Below are 24,146 nucleotides of genomic sequence, written 5' to 3' on the forward strand. Positions count from 1 at the left end.
GGTGAGAGTTTGGGCAGCCTGAGGGGTGAGGCAGTGGCGGAGTCTGGCAATGTTGCGGAAGTGGTGATAGGCAGTGCCGGTCATGGCGCGGATGTGGGGGAGAAAGGACAGTTCAGAGTCAAACAAGACACCGGTTCCTGACTGGCTCAGTGAGGTTAAATGTGCAGCCATGGAGGCTGATGCTGCCAACGCCTGGGGTGCGGAGGCGCTGGCGCGAGCCAATCAGGAGGGCCTCGGTCTTGCTGACGTTGATTTGGAGAAAGTTGGCCTTCATCCAGGACTTGATGTTGGACAGGCAGTCGGTCAGGATGTCAGTAGTCCTGGAGTTCAGGGTGGAGGCAGAGAGGTAGAGTTGGGTGTCATCTGCATACATATGGAAATTTACCCCATGTCTGAGGATGATGTCACCAAGGGGGAGCATGTAGAGGGTGAAGAGGAGGGGACCGAGGACAGAGCCCTGAGGAACACCACACGAGACAGTGCAGGGGCTGGAGGAGAAACTATTTGCTGAGATGAAGTGGAGGTGGTGTGAAAGGTAGGACCTGAACCAGTCAAGGACAGAACCTTGAAGGTTGAGGTGGGAGGAGAGGTGGTGGAGGAGGATTGAATGGTCCATGGTGTCAAAGATGGTGGAGAGGTCGAGGAGGACGAGGAGGCAGAGGGAGCCCTGGTCACACATGGTCAGGATATCATTTGTGACCTTGACCAGAGCAGTTTCTGTGCTGTGGGCAGCAAAATGACCAATTTTATTTGGAGGAATTTTATCATTGGATTTTTTCAGTCCCAATGCCACCCTTACATCACATCTCTCTATAACTCTGCTAACCTGAAAATTCTTATTGATTGTGTCTCTATAACTTTCTGGGGCCAAGCATTCCACTACCTCACAACCCTCTTGTGAAGAAATGCTTCCTGACCTCAGTTCTGTCTTGGCTTTGATTTTCAGGCTCTTATAATGGATAACCCTGTTAGAGGAAAGAATTGTCCACTGTCAAGTGCTTTCATTATTTTATATGCCTCAATCAAATCACCCCTTAATGTCCTCTGCTCCAAGAAATATTATCATGGAATCCTGTAAGGCATGGGTTAGAGCACTCGCCTTGCAAACGAGAGGTTTGATTCCTGGGCAGAGCAAAACCTTAGGCAAGTTTCCTTACTCCCCACACCTCTGTTTACCCAGCAGTGAATACGAACCTAGTTGTTAGTTGATTGGTGGATCGTTTTTCAGGAGCAATAATTCCTTAAGAATAAATTAATAATAAATTGGTCACTTCAATCCACGACTGCTTGTGGGACGCTGCTGTGCGCAATTGGCTGTCGCGTTTCACTCACAAATACAGTCAATTCACTTAACAGTATATTCTGTGAAGCGCTTTGAGACGTCTGGAAGACGTGATAAGGCGCTATATCAAATGCAAGGATTATTATTATTAAACCAGTGTGGGCAGTTGAGCTGAGAGGAGAGGAAGAAGCTGCAAGCTTTACCGGCTGTGGCCAGGCAGGTAGACTCTCCCTCGCTGTGAACTTGCTGTGAGCTGCACTGGTGCCAGCGAGCCAGTGTTTAGCCACTGAAGATGGTTAGTGTAAAAGGAAATGAGGAAAGAGCTTGCTCAAGCGAGCTTCCTGCTGTTTGCGTGGCAATGTGGGGGAAGCGGTTGTGGTGGAGGGGCTGGGGGCAAGGGGATGAAACTGAGTCGGGTTTAACCTGCAGACATTGCTCCCCCCGCTGTCCTTTAGCTGTGTTGTGTCTGTGAGCACAAGGCTGAGGCTAACTCACAACCGCGAGCGTGTGTGAGAGTGAGTGTGTGTGTGCGAGACTGAGAGTGTGAGTGTGTGCGTGACTAAGAGTGTGTGTGGGTGTGTATTATTAAGGGTATGAGTGTGTGTGTAAGACTGAGAAAGTGTGAGTGTGTGAGGCTGAGTGTGTGTGAGACAGAGTGTGAATGTGTGAGACTGAGAGTGTGAGTGTGTGAGAGTGAGTGTATGTGTGTGCGAGACTGAGTGTGAGACTGAGAGTGTGTGTGTGTGAGACTGAGTATGAATGTGTGAGACTGAGAGTGAGTGTGTTTGGATGAGAGTGTGTGTGTGTGAGACTGAGAGTGTGAGTGTGAGACTGATAAGTGTGTGTGAGAGACTGAAAGTGTGAGTGTGTGAGGCTGGGAGTGAGTGTGAGTATGAGACTGAGCGTGAGTGTAAGACTGATAGTGTGTGTGAGAGACTGAGTGTGTGAGAGACTGAGAGCATGAATGTGTGTGTGAAACTGAGTGTGAGTGGGTGATGCTGAGTGTGTGTGCTTGTGTGAGACTGAGTGTGTGAGGCTGAGTGTGAGTGTGTGAGAGTGAGTGTATGTGTGTGCAAGACTGAGAGTGTGTGTGTGAGACTGAAAGAGTATGAGTGTGTGAGGCTGGGAGTGAGTGTGAGCATGAGACTGAGAGTGTGAGACTGATAGTGTGTGTGAGAGACTGAGTGTGTGAGAGACTGAGAGCATGAATGTGTGTGTGAGACTGAGTGTGAGTGTGTGAGTGTGTGAGAGTGAGTGTGTGAGAGTGTGAGTGTGTGAGACTGAATGTGTGAGGCTGGGAGTGAGTGTGAGTGTGAGACTGAGAGTGTGAGAGACTGATAGTGTGTGTGAGAGACTGAGTGTGTGTGTGTGACTGAGAGTGTGAGTGTGAGAGACTGAGAGCATGAATGTGTGTGTGAGACTGAGTGTGAGTGTGTGAGGCTGAGTTTGAGTGTGTGAGAGTGAGTGTATGTGTGTGCAAGACTGAGAGTGTGGGACTGAGAGTGAGTGTGAGAGACTGAGTGTGTGTGTGACTGAGAGTGTGAGTGTGTGAGAAACTGAGAGCATGAATGTGTGTGTGAAACTGAGTGTGAGTGGGTGATGCTGAGTGTGTGTGTTTGTGTGAGACTGAGTGTGAGTGTGTGAGTGTGAGTGTGTGAGAGTGTGATTGTGTGAGACTGAATGTGTGAGGCTGGGAGTGAGTGTGAGTGTGAGACAGAGTGTGAGAGACTGATAGTGTGTGTGAGAGACTGAGTGTGTGTGTGTGACTGAGAGTGTGAGTGTGAGAGACTGAGAGCATGAATGTGTGTGTGAGACTGAGTGTGAGTGTGTGAGGCTGAGTTTGAGTGTGTGAGAGTGAGTGTATATGTGTGCAAGACTGAGAGTGTGAGACTGAGAGTGAGTGTGTTTGAATGAGAGTGTGAGTGTGTGACTGATAGTGTGTGTGAGAGACTGAGTGTGAGAGACTGGGAGCATGAAGTGCGTGTGAAACTGAGTGTGAGTATGAGACTGAGAGTATGTGTGTGTGTGAGACTGAGAAGGGTGAGTGTGTGTGTGTGTGTGAGAGAGAGACAGTGTGAGTGTGTGAGACAGAGTGTGTGTGAGACTGAGAGGGTGAGTGTGTGTGTGTGTGAGACTGAGAGTGTGAGTGTGTGAGACTGAGAGTGTGAGTGTATGAGACTGAGTGAGTGTGTGAGACTGTGTGTGTGTGTGAGACAGAGTGTGAGTGTGTGAGCCTGAGAAAGTGTGAATGTGTGTGACACTGATAGAATGTGAGTTTGTGTGAGACTGAGTGTGTGAGTGAGACTAAAAAAGGGTGAGACTGAGAGTGAGTGTGTGTGTGAGACAGAGAGTGTATGTGAGACTGAGGGAGTGTGAGTGTGTGTGAGACTGAGAGGGTGAGTGTGTGTGAGACTGAGAGGGTGAGTGTGTGTGAGACTGAGAGGGTGAGTGTGTGTGAGACTGAGAGGGTGAGTGTGTGTGAGACTGAGAGGGTGTGAGACTGAGAGGGTGAGTGTGTGTGAGACTGAGAGGGTGAGTGTGTGTGAGACTGAGAGGGTGAGTGTGTGTGAGACTGAGAGGGTGAGTGTGTGTGAGACTGAGAGGGTGAGTGTGTGTGAGACTGAGAGGGTGAGTGTGTGTGAGACTGAGAGGGTGAGTGTGTGTGAGACTGAGAGGGTGAGTGTGTGTGAGACTGAGAGGGTGAGTGTGTGTGAGACTGAGAGGGTGAGTGTGTGTGAGACTGAGAGGGTGAGTGTGTGTGAGACTGAGAGGGTGAGTGTGTGTGAGACTGAGAGGGTGAGTGTGTGTGAGACTGAGAGGGTGAGTGTGTGTGAGACTGAGAGGGTGAGTGTGTGTGAGACTGAGAGGGTGAGTGTGTGTGAGACTGAGAGGGTGAGTGTGTGTGAGACTGAGAGGGTGAGTGTGTGTGAGACTGAGAGGGTGAGTGTGTGTGAGACTGAGAGGGTGAGTGTGTGTGAGACTGAGAGGGTGAGTGTGTGTGAGACTGAGAGGGTGAGTGTGTGTGAGACTGAGAGGGTGAGTGTGTGTGAGACTGAGAGGGTGAGTGTGTGTGAGACTGAGAGGGTGAGTGTGTGTGAGACTGAGAGGGTGAGTGTGTGTGAGACTGAGAGGGTGAGTGTGTGTGAGACTGAGAGGGTGAGTGTGTGAGAGACTGAGAGGGTGAGTGTGTGAGAGACTGAGAGGGTGAGTGTGTGTGAGACTGAGAGGGTGAGTGTGTGTGAGACTGAGAGGGTGAGTGTGTGTGAGACTGAGAGGGTGAGTGTGTGTGAGACTGAGAGGGTGAGTGTGTGAGAGACTGAGAGGGTGAGTGTGAGTGTGATGTTGGGAGCGCATCAGCTCCACCAGAGAGAGAGAGAGAGAGAGAGAGACACTCACGCGGTGTAACACTCAGACAGTGTGTGTGATGCGCATCAGCTCTGCCACAGAGACACACACAGCCACACACACACAGCCACACACACACACAGCCACACACACAGCCACACACACACACACAGCCACACACACACACAGCCACACACACAGCCACACACACACACAGCCACACACACACAGTCACACACACACAGCCACACGCACACAGCCACACACACACACAGCCACACACACACACAGCCACACACACACAGCCACACACACACACAGCCACACACACAGCCACACAGCCACACACACACACAGCCACACACACACAGCCACACACACACAGCCACACACACACACAGCCACACACACACACAGTCACACACACACACAGCCACACACACACAGCCACACACACACACAGCCACACACACACAGTCACACACACACAGCCACACGCACACAGTCACACACACACACACACACAGCCACACAAACAGCCACAGTCACACACACACAGTCAGACACACACAGTCACACACAAACAGCCACACACACACACACAGCCACACACACACACAGCCACACACACACAGCCACACACACACACACAGCCACACACACACAGCCACACACACACAGTCACACACACAGCCACACACACAGCCACAGACACACAGCCACACACACACAGTCACACACACAGTCACACACACAGCCACACACACACACAGCCACACACACAGTCACACACACACAGCCACACACACAGTCACACACACACACAGCCACACACACACAGTCACACACACACAGTCACACACACACACAGCCACACACACACAGTCACACACACACAGCCACACACACAGTCACACACACACACAGCCACACACACACAGTCTCACACACACACAGCCACACACACAGTCACACAGCCACACACACACACACACAGTGACAGCTCAGCTCAGCCCAGTGTGAGGGTGACTGCGGATAGTGGGCTGTGCCCATGGCTGGAGCCGGTGCCGGTGCCGGTGCCGGGAAGCTGCTGGAGGTGGGGTACCTGCCCCGGGACCCCCGCCCCTCGGTGTCCTCACTGTGCTCAGGGCTCGGACCCGCCGACCCCGGGGAGGAATCGTCTGACAGCGACGGGGATCAGGAGCCGCACAGACTGATCAGGAAGGTCTCCACATCAGGACAGATCCGCAGCAAGGTCAGCCCGCGCCGGCCATCCGCACTGCCCCCCCCCCCCCCCAGCCCCGCGCCGGCCATCCGCACTGCCCCCCCCCCCCCCCCAGCCCCCCCAGCCCCGCGCCGGCCATCCGCACTGCCCCCACCCCCCCCAGCCCCCAGCCCCGCGCCGGCCATCCGCACTGCCCCCCCCCCCAGCCCCGCGCCGGCCATCCGCACTGCCCCCCCCCAGCCCCGCGCCGGCCATCCGCACTGCCCCCCAGCCCCCCAGCCCCGCGCCGGCCATCCGCACTGCCCCCCACCCCCCCCAGCCCCGCGCCGGCCATCCGCACTGCCCCCCCCACCCCCCAGCCCCGCGCCGGCCATCCGCACTGCCCCCCCCCAGCCCCCCCGCCCGCCCCGCGCCGGCCATCCGCACTGCCCCCCCAGCCCCAGCCCCGCGCCGGCCATCCGCACTGCCCCCCCCCCCCCCAGCCCCGCGCCGGCCATCCGCACTGCCCCCCCCCCCCCCCCCCAGCCCCGCGCCGGCCATCCGCACTGCCCCCCCCCCCCCCCCAGCCCCGCGCCGGCCATCCGCACTGCCCCCCCCCCCCCAGCCCCGCGCCGGCCATCCGCACTGCCCCCCCCCCCCCCCCCCAGCCCCGCGCCGGCCATCCGCACTGCCCCCCCCCCCCCCAGCCCCGCGCCGGCCATCCGCACTGCCCCCCCCCCCCCCCCCCCCCCCAGCCCGCCCGGCCATCCGCACTGCCCCCCCCCCCAGCCCCGCGCCGGCCATCCGCACTGCCCCCCCACCCCCAGCCCCGCGCCGGCCATCCGCACTGCCCCCCCCCCAGCCCCGCGCCGGCCATCCGCACTGCCCCCCCCCCCCCAGCCCCGCGCGGCCATCCGCACTGCCACCCCCCCCCCCCCAGCCCCGCGCCGGCCATCCGCACTGCCCCCACCCCCCCCCAGCCCCGCGCCGGCCATCCGCACTGCCCCCCCCCCCCAGCCCCGCGCCGGCCATCCGCACTGCCCCCCCCCCCCCCCCCCAGCCCCGCGCCGGCCATCCGCCCCCCCGCCCCCCCCACCCCCGCGCCGGCCATCCGCACTGCCCCCCCCCCCCCAGCCCCGCGCCGGCCATCCGCACTGCCCCCCCCCAGCCCCCGCGCCGGCCATCCGCACTGCCCCCACCCCCCCCCAGCCCACGCGCCGGCCATCCGCACTGCCCCCCCCCCCCCCAGCCCCGCGCCGGCCATCCGCACTGCCCCCCCCAGCCCCCCAGCCCCGCGCCGGCCATCCGCATTGCCCCCCCCCCCCCCAGCCCCGCGCCGGCCATCCGCACTGCCCCCACCCCCCCCAGCCCCGCGCCGGCCATCCGCACTGCCCCCACCCCAGCCCCGCGCCGGCCCCGCCGCCCGCCGGCCATCCGCACTGCCCCCAGGCCCCAGCCCCCAGCCCCGCGCCGGCCATCCGCACTGCCCCCCCCCCCAGCCCCAGCCCGCGCCGGCCATCCGCACTGCCCCCCCCCCCCAGCCCCAGCCCCGCGCCGGCCATCCGCACTGCCCCCCCCCCCAGCCCCCAGCCCCGCGCCGGCCATCCGCACTGCCCCCCCAGCCTCGCGCCGGCCATCCGCACTGCCCTCACACTGCAAGTGCCTCCGAATGGCTCAGTGTGATGTTGTGGGGGTGACACTGCCCGCGGCGCTCTGTGTGCGGGACTGAACAGGGCTGCGTGTGTGTGTGTGTGTTGGTGCGGGAGGAGGGCTGTGTCTGTGTTGCGGTGTGGGTTGGGGGGCTGTGTCTGTGTTGCGGTGTGGGTTGGGGGGCTGTGTCTGTGTTGCGGTGTGGGTTGGGGGGCTGTGTCTGTGTTGCGGTGTGGGTTGGGGGGCTGTGTCTGTATTGCGGTGTGGGTTGGGGGGCTGTGTCTGTGTTGCGGTGTGGGTTGGGGGCTGTGTCTGTGTTGCGGTGTGGGTTGGGGGCTGTGTCTGTGTTGCGGTGTGGGTTGGGGGGCTGTGTCTGTGTTGCGGTGTGGGTTGGGGGGCTGTGTCTGTGTTGCGGTGTGGGTTGGGGGGCTGTGTCTGTGTTGCGGTGTGGGTTGGGGGGCTGTGTCTGTGTTGCGGTGTGGGTTGGGGGGCTGTGTCTGTGTTGCGGTGTGGGTTGGGGGGCTGTGTCTGTGTTGCGGTGTGGGTTGGGGGGCTGTGTCTGTGTTGCGGTGTGGGTTGGGGGGCTGTGTCTGTGTTGCGGTGTGGGTTGGGGGGCTGTTGATGTGTCCCCACTGCCTCAGAGCAATGGGCTGGTGTAACAGGTCTGTTGAAGTTTGTGTTGCTGATGAATAGTTTAATTAGACCCAATACCTCACAGTAACCAGGAACCCGCACTGCACTGCAGTGTGTGACTGCCCGGGATTACAGCGCTGGTTACGTGATGTGACAGGCGGGTCTGCGTGTCTGGGCCGAGGGCTGTTGGTGGCCCGTGTGTGTTGGCTAAGGCCTATATCAACTTGTCTCACTCCCTCCGCTCAGCAAGCTCCGACCTGCTCCACATCCCCCGCTCGGCCCGCCCCACCATCGGTCACCCTCCCTGCCCTCCATCCCACCTGATCCCAACCCCCAGCTCAGTCCAGTGCCTTTGGACGTCCTCCACTCTTACAGTCATGTCCTGAAGTTGTAACAGGGGGCTTTACGCACTTTGAGTGCAGAGTGGTGTGACTGTGTGTAACTATGTGTGATTATGGGTGTGTGTAATTGCGTGACTGTGTGTGACTGTGACCCTCGGACTCACTAGTGGAGTGGAGGATTTGAGGAACAAGGAGGGAGCCGGAGCCAGTAGAGTGGAGGCAGCGGCTACTGCTGTGGGGAGAGAGGAGGTTAGCGAGATAGGGGGTGCCAAGGAATGGAGGGATTTGAACACTGGAGTGAGGATCTTGAAGTCGATCCGCCAATGGAGTTTGGCAAGGCTTGGAGTGATCGGGGGGTGGAGTTTAATGTGGGTGAGAATGTGGGCGGTGGAGTTTTGGATGAGTTGAATTTTGTGAATAGCGGAGGAGGGGAGACCAGAGAGGGGGACGTTTGAGTAATCCAGCCAAGAGGTGATGAAGGCGTGGACAAGGGTTTCGGCAGCTTGTTGAGTGAGGTCAGAAACAGGCAATGTAGCAGTGGTGAAGGAAAGTGGTCCTGTACAGTGTAGAGGGAGTTTTACTACATCTCTAGTAGCTAATCCGGGGAAAATAATAAGTAAATTCATTGCACATATTTCATAGATAGAATTATACAGCGCAGAAGGAGGCCATTTGGCCCATCGTGTCTGTGGCGGCTCTTTGAAAAGAGCTTCCAAATCAACCCCACTCCCCCACTCTCTCCCCATAGCCCTGTAAACTTGTCCTCCCCAAATAATTATCTACTTTTCTCATAAAAGTTGTTATTGAATCGGCTTCCACCAGCCTTTCAGGCAATGCGATCTGAACAACTCGCCTTGTGGAAAATTTCTCCTCTGTTTCTTTTAACAACTATTTTAAATCAGTGTCCTCAGGTTACCGACCCACCCGCCAGTGCAAATAGGTTCTCCTTGTTCACCCTATTGAATCCCCTCATAATTTTCAGAACTTCTATTAAGTCTCCTCTTAACCTTCACTGCTCCAAGGAGAATAATCCCGGCTTCTCTCGCCTCTCCTGATAACTGCAGTCTCATTCCTGGTACCATTCTGGTCAATCTCCTTTGCATCCTCTCCTGTCTCCCAGCCAGTTCTGTATCCGCTGCCACTGTCCCTTTAATACTGTGGGCTTTTATTTTGCTTACAAGTCTGTATGTGACACTTTATCAAACACCTTTTGAAAATCCATTTAAACTACAGCAACTGCATTACCTTCATCCACCCTCTCCGTTACTTCATCAAAAAACTCTGTTAGACATGATTTGCCTTTAACAAATCCGTGTTGGCTGTCCTTTATTAGCCCATATTTATCGAAAATTTATTTTGTCCCGGATTATAATCTCTAAAAGTTTCCCCATTACTGACGTTAGGCTGACTGGTTTGTAGTTCCTGGGTTTATCCTACTACTCCTTTTTGTACAGGGGAGTAACATTTGCAACCCTCCAGTCCTCTGGCACCACCTCGGTGTCCAAGGAGGATTGAAAGATTGTGACCAGAGCCTCCGTTATTTCCACCCTTATTTCCATCAGTAACCTAGAATGTAGCCCGTCTAGACCGGGTGATTTATCTACTTTGAGCACCGTCAACCTTTTTAGTATCTCCTCTCGGTTTATTCTCATCCAATTTCTCTAAAAATTTCTCTTGTTTAACCCTCACTTTATGTTTTGGGGTTCCAGCCCGAACAAGAGCCGGCGAGAGTGCTTTCTCTGTTTCCGTAATGAGCTTTGTAGAGAGGGAGTAGGAAAGCACACATCAAATGTTGCCTAACGAAGTCCTTGATAATCTGACCACAAACTGACAAACAGTTACTGCAGAGAATGGGGGTTTCATCATCAGCTAACCTCTCACTGCGGGGACGCTCAGAGGAAAGCTGATTACATAGAGTCATAATAATAATCCTCCCATTTTATACAGAGTCTTTCATGTCAGGACATCTCAAAGTGTTTTACACAATTTACTCTAAAGTGTAATGATTATGTGTATTTTGTCGGCAAATATGGCAGCCAATTTGTGCACAGCAATTTCCTACAAACAGCCATGAAGTGAGTGACCAAGATTTACTGGGGGATTGTTGGCCAGAACACCGGGGAGACTTCTCTCTCTTTCCGAACAGCGCTGTGGGATCTTTAGCATCCACCTGAACAGGCCGATGAGCTATAGTCATCTGAGAGATGTGTTCCAAATTAAGACTGGGTTCAAAAAATGTTCTAAAATTCTGGGTGATTGTAAACTTTCAGACAGTGGTAATAAGGCAGAGAAGTTTGGAATGTAGGGTCTGTCCGCTGGAGAGAATGACTGAGGTCAAAACAAGTTCAGCTTTGGATTTTCTGCCCATCACTTGGAGCCTAACTTGTGTGTACAATGTCTGTGCTATCTGAACTGTTACCTGATTGTATTCACGTTATTCATGTCTTGCCAACAGTTTGGTGGAAGAAAGTCTTCGTAAAGATTTCTCCCCCAACCCCCTGCCCTCCACCCGTCCTGATCCCAACTTCCCGCACGGGTACAAAAAAACCCGACTGTCCAGCACCCTGGGTAGTCTTTCTGATGTGAAGGGCCCTATATATTAATGTAATTTGTTGTTATTATAAGACTTTGTGGTGATCTGTTGCATATTGCAATGCTAGAGCACTCACCTCACAAGCGAGAGGACCTGGGTTTGATTCCTGGAAGGGCAAAATGTTAATCAACTTTCCTTACTCCCCTGTTATCCGAGCAGTAAGTAAGAATCTGGTTGTTAATTGATTGGTAGATCGCATTCTGGGGCTAATAAGCCCTTGAAAAAAAAAAATTGGTCACTCAATCTACGACTTACTGTGGAACATTGCTGTTCCTAATTGGCTGCCGTATTTTGCCCACAAAATCACCGTCAATTAACAGTATATTCTGTAGAGGGCTTTGCGCCGTCTCAATGATGTGATAAGGCACTGTATCAAATGCAAGCATTATATAGTGAAATCCATGTCAAATATTATCTTCAGTAAGTCCCAAATTCACTGTAAAGTGAATTGACTGTACATTTTGTGGGAGAAACGTGGCAGCCAATTGCACACAGGAGTGTCTCACAAACAGTCATGGATTGAATAACCAAATTCTTAATTTTTTATTTTTTTTATTTATGTGTGTTATTCTCTGCGTGTGATATATGTGGAGTCCTGTAGTGTGGTGGTTAGTGCTCTTGCCTTGCAAGGGAGAGGATCTGTATTCGATTCCTGCGCTGGTCGCGACAAAACATTAGGCAAGTTTCCTTACTCCAGAGTTAACCTAGAAGAAAGAAGTAAGATACAAAAATAATAATAATTTGGTCACTCAATTCACTCCTGTGTGCAATTGGCTGCTGTGTTTCACCCACAAAATATACAGTCAGTTCACTTTATAGTATATTCTGTGATACGCTTTGCGACGTCTCAACAATGAGATGTATTTTCCCTCTCTGCCTCCTACACAAAACCTGCAGGTGTTACACGATGAGGGAGATTCCCAGCCAGGCTGCTCCCTATGCAGGTTCCAAACCAGTCTTCCTGCTGGTGTAATAGTCACTGCGAGGGGGCGCAGGGGGTAACGGTCACTGTGTGGCGGGGTAACAGTCACTGTGTGGTGGGTGGGGGGGTAACAGTCATTGTGGGGGGGAGATAACAGTCACTGTGGGGGGGGTAACAGTCACTGTTAACAACAGCAACAACAAAATTACATTTATAGAGCGCCTTTCATATCAGGAGGACGTCCCAAGGCGCTGGACAGTCAGGGGGCAGAACCCGAGCATGGGGCAGGGAGCGGGCAGGTTGGTAGGGAGTCAGCAGGTCAGAGAGGTAGGAGGGGACAAGGCCATGGATGGCCTTAAAGGTGAGGACGAGGATCTTGAACTCGATCCTCTGGGGGATGAGGAGTCAGTGGGGTCGGGTGAGGGTGGGAGTGATGGGGTCGCGGAGCCTGGTGTGTGAGAGTACATGAGCTGCAGAGTTTTGGATGATCTGCAGTTTGTGAAGGGAAGAGTTGGGAAGGCCGATGAGGGAGTTCCCGTAATTGAGCCTTGAGGTGACGAATGTGTGGGTGAGGGTTTGGGCAGCCTGAGGAGGTGAGGCAGTGGCAGAATCTGGCAATGTTGCGGAGGTGGTGGTAGGCAGTGCCGGTCATGGTACGGATGTTGAGGAGAAAGGACAGTTCAGGGTCAAACAAGACACCGGTTCCTGACCGGCTCAGTGAGGTCGAGTGTGCAGCCATGGAGGCTGATGCTGCCAATGCCTGAGGTGTGGAGGTGCTGGCACGAGCCAATCAGGAGGGCCTCGGTCTTGCTGACATTGAGTTAAGAAAGTTGTCTCTCGTCCCGGACATGATGTCGGACAAGCAGTCGGTCAGGACATCAGTAGTCCTGGAGTTGAGGGTGGAGGCAGAGAGGGAGAGTTGGGTGTCATCCGCATACATGTGGAAATTTACCCCATGTCTGCGGATGATGTCACCAAGGGGGAGCATGTAGAGGGTGAAGAGGAGGGGACCGAGGACAGAGCCCTGAGGACCACCACACGAGACGATGCGGGGCCTGGAGGGGGAGCTGTTAGTTAATAGTCACTGTGGGGGGGGAGTAACCGTCACTGTGAGCGGGGGGTTAACAGTCACTATGTAGAGGGGTAACAATCACTGTTGGGGAGGTAACGGACACTGTGGTGGGGGAAACAGTCACTGTGGGGAGGGGAGCGGTCACTGTGGGGGGTGTAACAGTCATTGTTGTGCGGGTAACAGTCCTGTTGTTCGGTTAAGATATTCCACTGAGTAGAATCTGCCCTTTCTAGGTCTAAAGAGTGAAGAGACTTTTTCTGAGCGTTAGAGGCAGCGGGCAGAGGCAGGGGGCAGAGGCAGGGGGCAGAGGCAGGGGGCAGAATTTGGAGCAAAAGTATAGCACAGTGACTGTTACCCCCCCACAGTAACTGTTAATAATAAGAGGCAGTTGGATGAGGCAGGAGGATGAGGCTGCCTGGCGGATATTATTTTAGTTGAAAAGATGCCTATGACCTCGTCGCACTTGGCATTTGATGTGAAGATTGAGGAGGCCTGGGGGGGCGCATAGAGGAGGTAGTGCGTGGTGGAAAAAAAGGGCTTTGGGATTGTTTTTTGCCTCTAAGATAATGTTCGAGTAGAAGTCTGTTTTCGCACCGGTCAAAGAACAGTGGCAGCTGTGGAGATACTCGAGCCACAGTTGGTAGTGAACTGTCAGGACAGTTTTCTGCCATCTGCTCTCGAACAGCCGGATTTGGGATTTTAGGGAGCAGAGATGATTGTGAGGGTTGGTGGGTTTGGAGATGATCCTGGATTTCAGAGGGACGAGGGAATTTAAGGTGGAGGAGAGGCGATCATGGAGCAGCTGGACGGCTGCTTCAGGATCTTTGTGGGTGGAAAGCCGGAGGGATAGGATATTTGACGATGTGAAGGCCTTTGTGAGGGTCCCTTTTCCACAGGTGGTAGAGTATGATTGAGGGCTTGGTGGAGGAAAGAGGGATATGAGGAGAAGGAGATGTTAAGGAAGTGGTCCTAGATGGCTTTGTCCATTATGCTCAGGTCAGAAATGTCAAAGCCGTGGGTGATGACGAGGTCGAGGGCTTGGCCACAGTTGTGGGTCGATGAATTAATGTGAAGGGTGCGGTTTAGGGAGGAGAGGAAGGCAGTGAAGTCAGAAAATGTGGTGTAAGGGGAGTTTAGGTGGAGGTTGAAATCGCCCATTATGAACAGGCATTCGGAGCAGAGGACGGGGTCATTAATAATAATAATAATAATAATAATCCTTGCATTTGATATAGCAGTAAGTGAATTGACTGTATATTTGTGGGTGAACGTGGCAGCCAATTACGCACAGCAATGTCCCACAAACAGTCGTAGATTGAAAATGACCAATTTATTATTGTTTTTGGTTTTGAAGGGATTATTATTAGGCTCTGTGTGGAGTAAGGAAACTTGCCCAAGGTTTCGCCCTCCACCTGGAATTGAACTCAGGTCTCTCACTTGCAAAGCGAGTGCTCTAACCACTGAGCTACAGGACTCCACAAGTCCTGGGGGAGAGCCAGGTTTCTGTGAGCCCAAGAACCTCAAGGTGCTCATCCACGATGAGGTCATGGATGGTGAGGGCTTTGTTTGTAAGAGGACGGACATTTTGAAGGGAAATGTGGGTGGGTTTGTTGATAGGAGGAGAGGGAGGAGAGAGTGATACGGAGAGGATTTTAGGGTGTACAGAAGAGATGTGGAGTGTGGGGGCAATGGAGAGTTGGGGAGGGTACGTATGAGGGAGGGGAAAGTTGTGTTTGTCTGAAGGAGGCGGTTTGTGCGGAGGGAATGAATGATGGGACACTTGGGGTTGCTGCTCTGGGACAGCCAGTGCCGGGAGCCACGATGGGCGGCGGAGGATGCCCAGGCTGGAGCAGAGGGGAGTGGTGATGGGGTCGAGGAGAGAGAAGGACAGAGGGGGCATAGCGGACAGAGGAGGGTGGAAGGAGAGACATTCAGAGTGGAGGGGGAGTCTTGGGTCGGGGCGTACGCAGAGACCGGGAGTGAGCGATCAGCGGGAAGGCATTAGCCCTCAGGCTGTGAGGTCATGGCTGGGATGGCAGTGCCAGGGGCTGCCAGGACATTGTTTTTTATTATGACGTCATGGACCCACAACCGTGGCCATGCCCTCGACACCCTCACCCTCAACCCCCCCACAACCGTGGCCATGCCCTCGACACCCTCACCCTCAACTCCCCCACAACCGTGGCCATGCCCTCGACACCCTCACCCCCCCCACAACCATGGCCATGCCCTCGTCACCCTCACCCCCCCCCCCACAACCGTGACCATGCCCTCGACACCCTCACCCTCACCCACAACCGTGGCCATGCCCTCGACACCCTCACCCCCCCTACAACCATGGCCATGCCCTCGACACTCTCAACCTCCCCCCCACACAACCGTGGCCATGCCCTCAACACCCTCCCCCGCTCTCCAGACTCCAACAGCAACAACAGCACCCCCCAACAATATAGCAACCCCCAACAACAGCACCCCCGAACAACAGCACCCCCCAACAACAGCACCCCCCAACAACAGCACCCCCGAACAACAGCACCCCCCCAACAACAGCACCCCCCCAACAACAGCACCCCCGCAACAACAGCACCCCCCAACAATATAGCACCCCCCAACAATATAGCACCACCCCAACAATATAGCACCCCCCAACAAAATAGCACCCCCCAACAATATAGCACCCCCCCAACAATATAGCACCACTCAACAATACCGCACCCCCCAACAATATAGTACCCCCAACAATAGATCACCCCCCCAACAATAAAGCACCCCCCAACAATACAGCACCCCCCAACAATACAGCACCCCCCAACAATACAGCACCCCCCAACAATACAGCACCCCCCAACAATACAGCACCCCCCAACAATATAGCACCCCCCAACAATATAGCACCCGCCCCTCTTCACCACTGCAACTAATGTCAGTCTAGACTCAGAACTGAATATCACAATATTTGTCTTCAACCCACAATCTTCTGATATAGTGGGTAGTTTGCTTGTGAGACACGTTCTTTAACCAATATGCTGCAGGTCTCCACTGTAATCATTGCTATCATGACATGACATGTGGCTCATGAGTTTGGAGGCTGTGATTCTCTGGATGGAGCAAAGCAATCGATAACATGGAGAGAGGAGTGTGACTCTGTGTCAGCGACTGAGCCCAGGCCGAGCCCAGAGATTGAGCAGCCAACACACAAGGAAGCCAAAACGGCAATTCTGACCAGCACAGAGGCTGCAGATTGACAGCACATCACTCATCCCTGAGACAGGAAGGACTCTGCCTCCTTCACATCGGGACATGACCCTTTGAGTCAACTCTGAACAAATTGGTTTCTATTTTTTCTACAGTGTTATCAGGTCAGAGTGAGACCTGTGGAGAGGGAATACTTTCAGATTTAGCAAGATAGGAGAACCACAGGGCAATTTCAGGGCAGACACCAGGAGGTATTTCTTACTCTGAGGGTAATTAATGAGTTGAACAGGTGGCTTAGGGAAGGTGGAGTCCAGGACACAACTCATTTTGAAACAGCAGATGCTATGATGTGAGGACAGTAGGATGGATATAATAATAATAAAAATAATCCTTGCAATTGCTATAGCACCTTATCATGCCTTTGAGATGTCCCCAAGTGTCACTGAATATACTGTAAAGTGAATTATCTGTATATTTTGTGGGCATAATATGGCAGCCAATTCGCACAGAAGTGCCCACAAACAGTCATGGATTGAGTGACCAAATTATTTATTTATTTATTTTTGAAGGGATTATTACCTCAGAAAGTGATCTGCCAAACGACCAACAACCAGGTTCCTACTTACTGCTAGTAAACAGAGTCGAGTAAGGAAACTTGCATATGGTTTGGCCCTACTCAGGAATCAAACCCAGGTTCTCTTGCTCACAAGGCAAGTGCTCTAACCAATGGACTTTGGGAGTATTTTGGAATGTGATTGTTTGCGTAGAAGAGCCTCCTTTATCCAAATCAGTCTTATGCTACAATACAAAATTACATTTGTGTAGCACCTTTCACTTTGGGAGGATGTCCCATGTGCCTATGGTCATGTTGGTGTTCATTCTGTTGATGTGGCCCTGGTGGGTGGAGGCTAGACAGTGCACTTGTATTTCAATGTAAAAAGTAGACATTGTCCAAAACTGTCAGTAGAATATCAATCTGATTATAGCCAATTTTATTATATAAGACTCAATTACATTAGGCTCATAAACCGACATTACAGTGATCCATCAACCCTTCTCCTAATTGATCCTGATCTTGTAGGCTGTTTGTGTTCACCTTGAGCTGAGTGCACATTTTTACTGGAGACACTTTACTGTCTGATCGAGGGGTGATCTCAACCACACACACTGCACTACCTAAGACATTGATGAAGGCTACTCCGTCCATGTGTCCTACACACCAAACACACTCATGTGGAGCTGGTGTGACTCATTGCCAACTGCTGCAATTACAATCCAATTGACATTGATACAGTGTCTTCCACATCAGGAGGGGGTCTCAAAGTACTTCACATTGCTGGGTGGGCACTGGAGCTCGGGGGTGTGGTGGGAGGGGAGGCTGAAATTGACTCATGTCTGACAATCTGCTTGTATTTGACTCTTGCACATCTCTGACCATTATTAGTGAGTGGTATCCAGTTACAGTTCCCAGTTTCCTCTGATTGGCATCTCAGTTTGGTGCAGGGTGTAAAAGGTCACCTGTCGCTCAGACAGACAGGTACAACTCCAGTTACAAATGGCTCAGCGCTATATAAAGTACAAGGAGAATAGAACATTCTAGAAGATCAGGGTCAAGTAAGCTGATGGATGAAGGAATGATGGATGAACTTTAATGTTGGTAAGTGTGAACGATTGATATTGCAGTGACAAGTTTAGAGCACTTTTCATCTCCTACAATGCTCAACATTGACATGAACAACAGGTAATCTACCTGTGGTTTACAGGTAATCCAGCTGTGGTTTACACGTAATCCAGCTGTGGCTTTTGTGAAGGAATCCACTGACTGGGTGCCAGTCTGTTGCTGACTGCGTTGAGCTGAACATCCAAAGTCAAGCACCCAAATCACCTTCCTCAGGACTCAGTTCGTCAGTGCTGCCCTCTGCTACACAACAGAGAGCTTGTTATTATATTAGCATTGATAGGGACCGGTATCAGTGCAGATCATTAGACATCTCACAAGATACAGATTGGCCACACTGTCTACTCCAGACAGTGCCATCTGATCTTCCTTTTTGTTGAGTTTGCCAGCAGTGTCACAGCCTGGTGCTGCTATGAGCTGGTATATATGGAGCAAGGCTTCACTGTCTTTCTGCTCTTCACCTGTTTGTGACTCCAAACCTTGATTGATATCCTGCTCGCTCTGAAAGCACATTGAAAGCACCTTTGCTCTCTGTCTTGTAGTGTGTGAGCACATTGGCAGGCAGTGACAGGCAGTAAACCTGTCTCTTGAGGAGTCACTTGGAGTACCAGGGGTGATCTCTGGCCTGTGCACAGTTAGTCGATCTCATACACAAGCTGGTGAATGATAAGGATCACTGAAATTTGGCTTCTAAATGACTCCATGCCCTCGCCTCGGCCTACCTCTGTGATCTGCAGTGTCTCTCTGCCAACCAATCCTTCTCACTCAGTCTCTCTGCACATTCTCCAGCCTTCTGCCCCACCAATGACAGTTGAGCTGTCACTCACTATGTCCACGCTGTCTGGAGTTCTCTGCCAGAATCCCCCACCTCACTGCTCCCTCTCGAACCATTCTAAAATTCCATCTCTTCAATCGTGCCTTTGGCTCAAATGATCATCTCCCTCCTCCCCATCTTGCTTGGGAATGCCCTCCATCTGTAACCCATTGGGAGATGCTGTCCACCCGAGGATACATGTTGTTATTGTTGCTGACAGAATGGCCCAATTCTCAATACTCACCAGAGACTTATGCAGGATTCTGACAGGAGAAATGTTATACAGAGGCACATCATTTACTCGCAAACCATCAAGCATTAAACTACTGTAATCAATCTATAAGATGAATCATTTTGTTCAGGGAGGGGGATCATGAGCACGGTCAGCAAAGGTAGGTTTTAAGGTGGGATTTAATAGGAGGGGTTACAGATAGCGTGAAGCATAAGCACATGTAAGTATAGGGCTCAACTAGTAGCACTTTTGCTTCTGAGTTAGAGTTATGAGTTCAAGGCTGACTTTCCAGTGCATTTTTACATACAAATACACAGTCACTACACTTCAAAGGAATTGTTTGCAAGGAAAATTGAGATATTTTGCCGTTATTTTGCATTGTTGTGAGGATTTCTAAGATTTACAAAGACTAAAGCACAGAAACAGGACCCTCATCCCAACCAGTCCATGCCGGTGTCTATACTCTATACAGTCCCTCCCACTCCTTACTCCCTCCCACACCCTCTATTCCCCTCTCCAATATGTAAAGGTCTAGCTTCCTTTTGAATGCATCTACATCATGTGGTTGAGTTCCACAATCTCACTACCCTCTGTGTGAAGTAGTTCCTCCTAAATTCTCTTTTTGTTATCTTATACCTGTTACCTAGTTACGCACTTCCCAAACAATGGAAACAGCATATTTATGTTAACCTTATTGAACTCTTTTATAATTTTAAACATCTCTATTAGGTCCCTCTTACATGTCTCTTCTCACGCAAAAAAAACCCTCTCTAGTCTCTCCTGATAGTAGTAACCTGCCAGCCTCGGTGTCATCCTTGTAATCCTACACTGTAGTCTTTCCATCACTGCTAAATCTTTCTTATAATAATAATAATCCTTATAAATATATACTGGAGCTTCAGTTATGTGATCCCTAAGGGGCCTTGGGTGCAATCCTCTGGGCAGATGCCGTGTCCTCTTTAAGCTTGTGTAATGTATTTAATGTGAAGTCCTGCAGCATATTGATTAAGCTCTATATCAAATGCACGGATTATTGTTATTATCATTGGTGCCTTCTGTTGTGAGGTTGTGATGGGTTGAGATGGTAAGAGGAGACCCCCCCGCCCCTCCCCTATACCTGATCACTGTGGTATCTCTCAGCTGCTGGATGGGCTGCTTTCTGCACATTATGTATTGGGCTGTCTGGAGGGTTTGGCCTCTGCTGTTGGAATTACATGTTATAACACAGAGACAGGCCATTCGGCCTAAGGATTCTGTGCCGGTGCTTATTCACAATTAACAAGCCAGTGTTAAAGTGGGGTTTAGTGTGGAATTCTGTGGAATTTACAGGCTGTTGAATTGATTATTCTTCGTGCAAAATCAACCATTGAAACACGTCAGCTTTTTTTTTGAATGGAGAACGATAAACTCACAGGAGTGAATTACAGGCTGTGATTTCATTGAGAGGCTCAGTCAGGACTTCAATTATAGAACAACAACAGCTACTCCAACAACAGGCAGCAATCTAACCGAGGTGTTTGGTTAGTAAAGAGAATGGATAATTGCTCAGGAAAGAGTTGGCGGCTGGAATCTGATCGAGACAGTAATGTGGTTTATATCATTGCCCATCGTTACAGCCTGAGATTATTAAGTGATTTGTTATTGTTTGACCCTCAAAGTACATTTACAGCCTTTAAATCCATTCGGCCCCGGGATCCGTTACTGTGAAGCGCTCTGAGATGCAGTCCAGCGTGGAGGGCGCTATATACATCCAAGTTGTTGTTGTTGATGCCTCATTTGGTTCAGTGTTTTCTGAGACCTTGTGGGTCACAGAATCAGAGAATCGTACAGGCCAATCGGTCCATCAGGCTTGTGCTGGCATTTTGAAAGAGCTACTACCGAGTCCCACTCCCCCGCTCTTACCCCATAGCCCTGTAAATTTTTCCTTTTTAAGTATCTATCCAATTCCTCTTTTAAAACCTAATATTGAATCTGCTTCCACCAGCCTTTCAGGCAGGGCATCCAGACCGTAACAACTTTCTGGATAAAAAAATTCTCCTCGTCTCCCCTCTGGTTCTTTTGCAATCTATGTCTCTGGTTACCCACCCACCCACCAGCCAGAGGACACTTTACTTGTTTTGGTGGCTAAGGATTCCTGGTGGGCCTGATGGCTAATAGTTACAATGTCACTGAGTGAGGAGCAAGAGAGCCCGGAGTGAGCAGCTCAGCAGAGAGAGACAGTCGCTGGCTCCACATTCACTCCAGGGACGTATAATTTTACCAATGTCGTGGAGTCCTGTAGCTCAGTGGTTGAGCACTCGCTTTGCAAGCTAGAGACCTGAGTTCAATTCCAGGCAGAGGGCGCAACCTTGGGCAAGTTTCCTTACTCCACACAGAGCCTAATAATAATCCCTCCAAAACCAAAAACAATAATAAATTGGTCATTTTCAATCCACGACTGTTTGTGGGACATTGCTGTGCGCAATTGGCTGCCGCGTTCGCCCACAAATATACAGTCAATTCACTTTACAGTGTGTTCTGTGAAGCGCTTTGGGACGTCCTCCCGACGTGAAAAGCGCTATATCAAATGCAAGGATTATTATTATTATTAATGTCTACAATTTAGTAAATTCTGAAACAGCCTGATTTCTGAAGCCATTGTTATGCATTTCATAGAATCATACAGCACAGAAAGAGGCCATTCGATCCATCGTGTCTGCACCAGCTCCGAAAAGATCAATCCAACTCAATCCCACTGGCCCGCTTTCTCTCCATAGCCCTACAATCCTGTCCTCCCCAAATACCCATCTACTTCTCTATTAAAAGTTGTTATTGAATCGGCTTCCACTACCCTTTCAGGTACTGCATTTCAGATCCGAACACCTCGCTGGTGAAACAATGTTTTCTCACCTGCCCTCAGTTTCTTTTAACAAACTTAAATCGGTGTCCTCGGATTGCTGACCCACATGTCAGTGGAAACAGTTTTTCCCGGTTCAAACTATCAAATCCTCCCATGATCTTGAAAACCTCTATTAAATAATCTTAAACTTCTCTGCTCGAGGGAGAATAATCCAAGTTTTGCTAACCTCTCCTCATAACTAAGGTCCTTCATTCCTGGTGCCATCCTGGTAAACCTCCTTTGCACCCTCTCCAATGCCCTAACGTCTTTCCTATAGTGCGGTGCCCAAAACTGAACGCAGTCTCCAACTGAGGCCTAACAGCATCTTATAAATATCCAACATAACCTCCTGACTGTTGAATTCTGTGTCCCTCTTTGTAAAGCCCAGTTTCCCGTATGCTTTTGTAACAGCTTTATCTACCTATCCTGTCACCTTCAGAGATTTGCTTATGTAGACCCCCAGGTCTCTCTGTTCATTTGCCCCCTTTAAGATTTCTTTTAAGAAATTCTGGAGCCCTGTAGCATAGTGATTAGTGCGCTCGCCTCACAAGCAAGAGGACCAGGGTTCGATTCCCGGACAAGGTGAAACCTTAGGCAAGTTTCCTTACTCACGGGTCTCTGTTTACTTACCTAGCAGTTAGTGGGATCCTGGTTGTCAGCCGATTGATTTGATTTGATCATTTAATCCACAAATGTTTGTGGGACACTGCTGTGTGCAATTGGCTGCTCACAAAAATAGTCAATCCAGTGTATTCTACGAAGAGCTTTGAGACGTCTTAACAATGTGATAAGGCGCAATATCAAATGTAAGGATTATTATTATTATAAATAAAGAATCCGGCTTCAAAGTTACTACTGAATTGCAACAATTTGCAAAACTCCACGTGTCCTGGAATGCTACACAAATGGAGTAAAGCTCTACCCGGGTGGAATTTCTTCCTGCATATATCACTACATTGGAATGAGAAATGCATTTGATATAACGTCTTTCATAGCAGGAGGACGTCTGAAAGCGTTTCACAGGATTTATTGTGAATGCAGTGATTGTATTTTGTAGGCTTGAACCAACAACCTCCCAATACAGAGATAAGTACTCCAGCTGATGGGGTTTTGATGGGGAAAATAGCAAAAGACTATTTTTATTGACTGGTCAGTTATTTCTCCCCGTTTCCTGGCCAACAAAAGTTGGTTATTCACTTCATAGCTATTTGTGGGAAATTGCTAGGTGCAAATTGGCTGCCACATTCACCTATTATTCGCTTTTCTGGGTGTAATAATCCCTTAAAGATAATAAAAATAATTCACTCAATCCACGTCTGTTTGTCACAATTGGCTGCCGCCTTTCGCCCACAAAATATACATTCAGTTCATTTTACAGTATATTCTGTGAAGCGCCTTGAGACGTCGCGAAGATGTAATAAGGCGCTATATCAAATGCAAGGATTATCATCATTATTATAAGATACACAGACACTATACTTTACCATTAAATGAATCAGCCAAGAGAATCTGCTTTCCATACTGCGAGGTCACTAGAGACTCCCTGTGCACTTGGCGAGCAGAGACCTGAGGTTAGAGTCCAGTCCAGTGAGCCAGACACTAGCCCTCTGTAATGTCTGTTGCCTCCATCACTGTATTCTCTTGTTCACCTACTCTCTGACCCCTTCCTCTTGTTTCCCTGGCAACATAATAATAATCTTTTACAAGAATGATACCACAGATGAGATACTACACTTATGTGGAGAGACTAGAGAGGATAGGATTGTTCTCCTTAGAGAAGAGAGGAGGGAAGATTTAACAGAGGTGTTCAAAATTATAAGGGGTTTTAATAGAGTAGATAGGGAGAAACTGTTTCCTCTGGTGAGTGGGTCAGTTACCAGAGGACACAGATTTAAGATAATTGGCATAAGAACCAAAGGGGAGACAAGGAGAAATTCTTTATGCAGAGCGCTGTTACGGTCTAGAAAGGGTGGTGGAAGCAGATTCGATAATAGCTTTACAAAAGGAATTGTTATGTACTTAAACAGGCAAAATGTGCCAGGCTAAAGGATAAGAGTTGAGGAGTGGGACTAGTTGGTAGCTCTTTCATAGAGCCAGTACAGGCACGATGGGCCGAATGGCCTCCTTCTATAATTGTGCTATAAGATTCTATGAATTTATTATTCTAACATTTTGTATAGTGACTTATCATGTTGGAAAGACATGTCAAAGCACTTCACAGGATTTACTATGAAATGGAGCACAATTGCACACAGCAATGTCCCACAAATAGCTTCTCCAGACCTACTTCTTATCCCATTCTGTCAA

The 24,146-nt window shown here is 50.9% G+C and overlaps 1 protein-coding gene across 5 annotated transcripts in view; it reads left to right on the forward strand.

The window, feature by feature from the left end:
- The first annotated feature begins 5,629 nt into the window (after window positions 1–5,629).
- Window positions 5,630–24,146, forward strand: part of si:dkey-172j4.3 (diacylglycerol kinase delta) — an 87,418-nt gene continuing 68,901 nt past the window's right edge. For all 5 annotated transcript variants that reach the window (XM_042340645.1, XM_042340647.1, XM_042340644.1 and 2 more), the window contains exon 1: window positions 5,630–5,882. In XM_042340645.1, coding sequence (XP_042196579.1) covers window positions 5,679–5,882 — 204 coding nt within the window. In that variant the 5' untranslated portion in view covers window positions 5,630–5,678. The remainder of the gene's footprint in view (window positions 5,883–24,146) is intronic.

The sequence above is a fragment of the Callorhinchus milii genome, unplaced genomic scaffold (assembly GCF_018977255.1).
Source record: "Callorhinchus milii isolate IMCB2004 unplaced genomic scaffold, IMCB_Cmil_1.0 Scaffold15, whole genome shotgun sequence".
Classification (NCBI taxonomy): Eukaryota; Metazoa; Chordata; class Chondrichthyes; order Chimaeriformes; family Callorhinchidae; genus Callorhinchus; species Callorhinchus milii.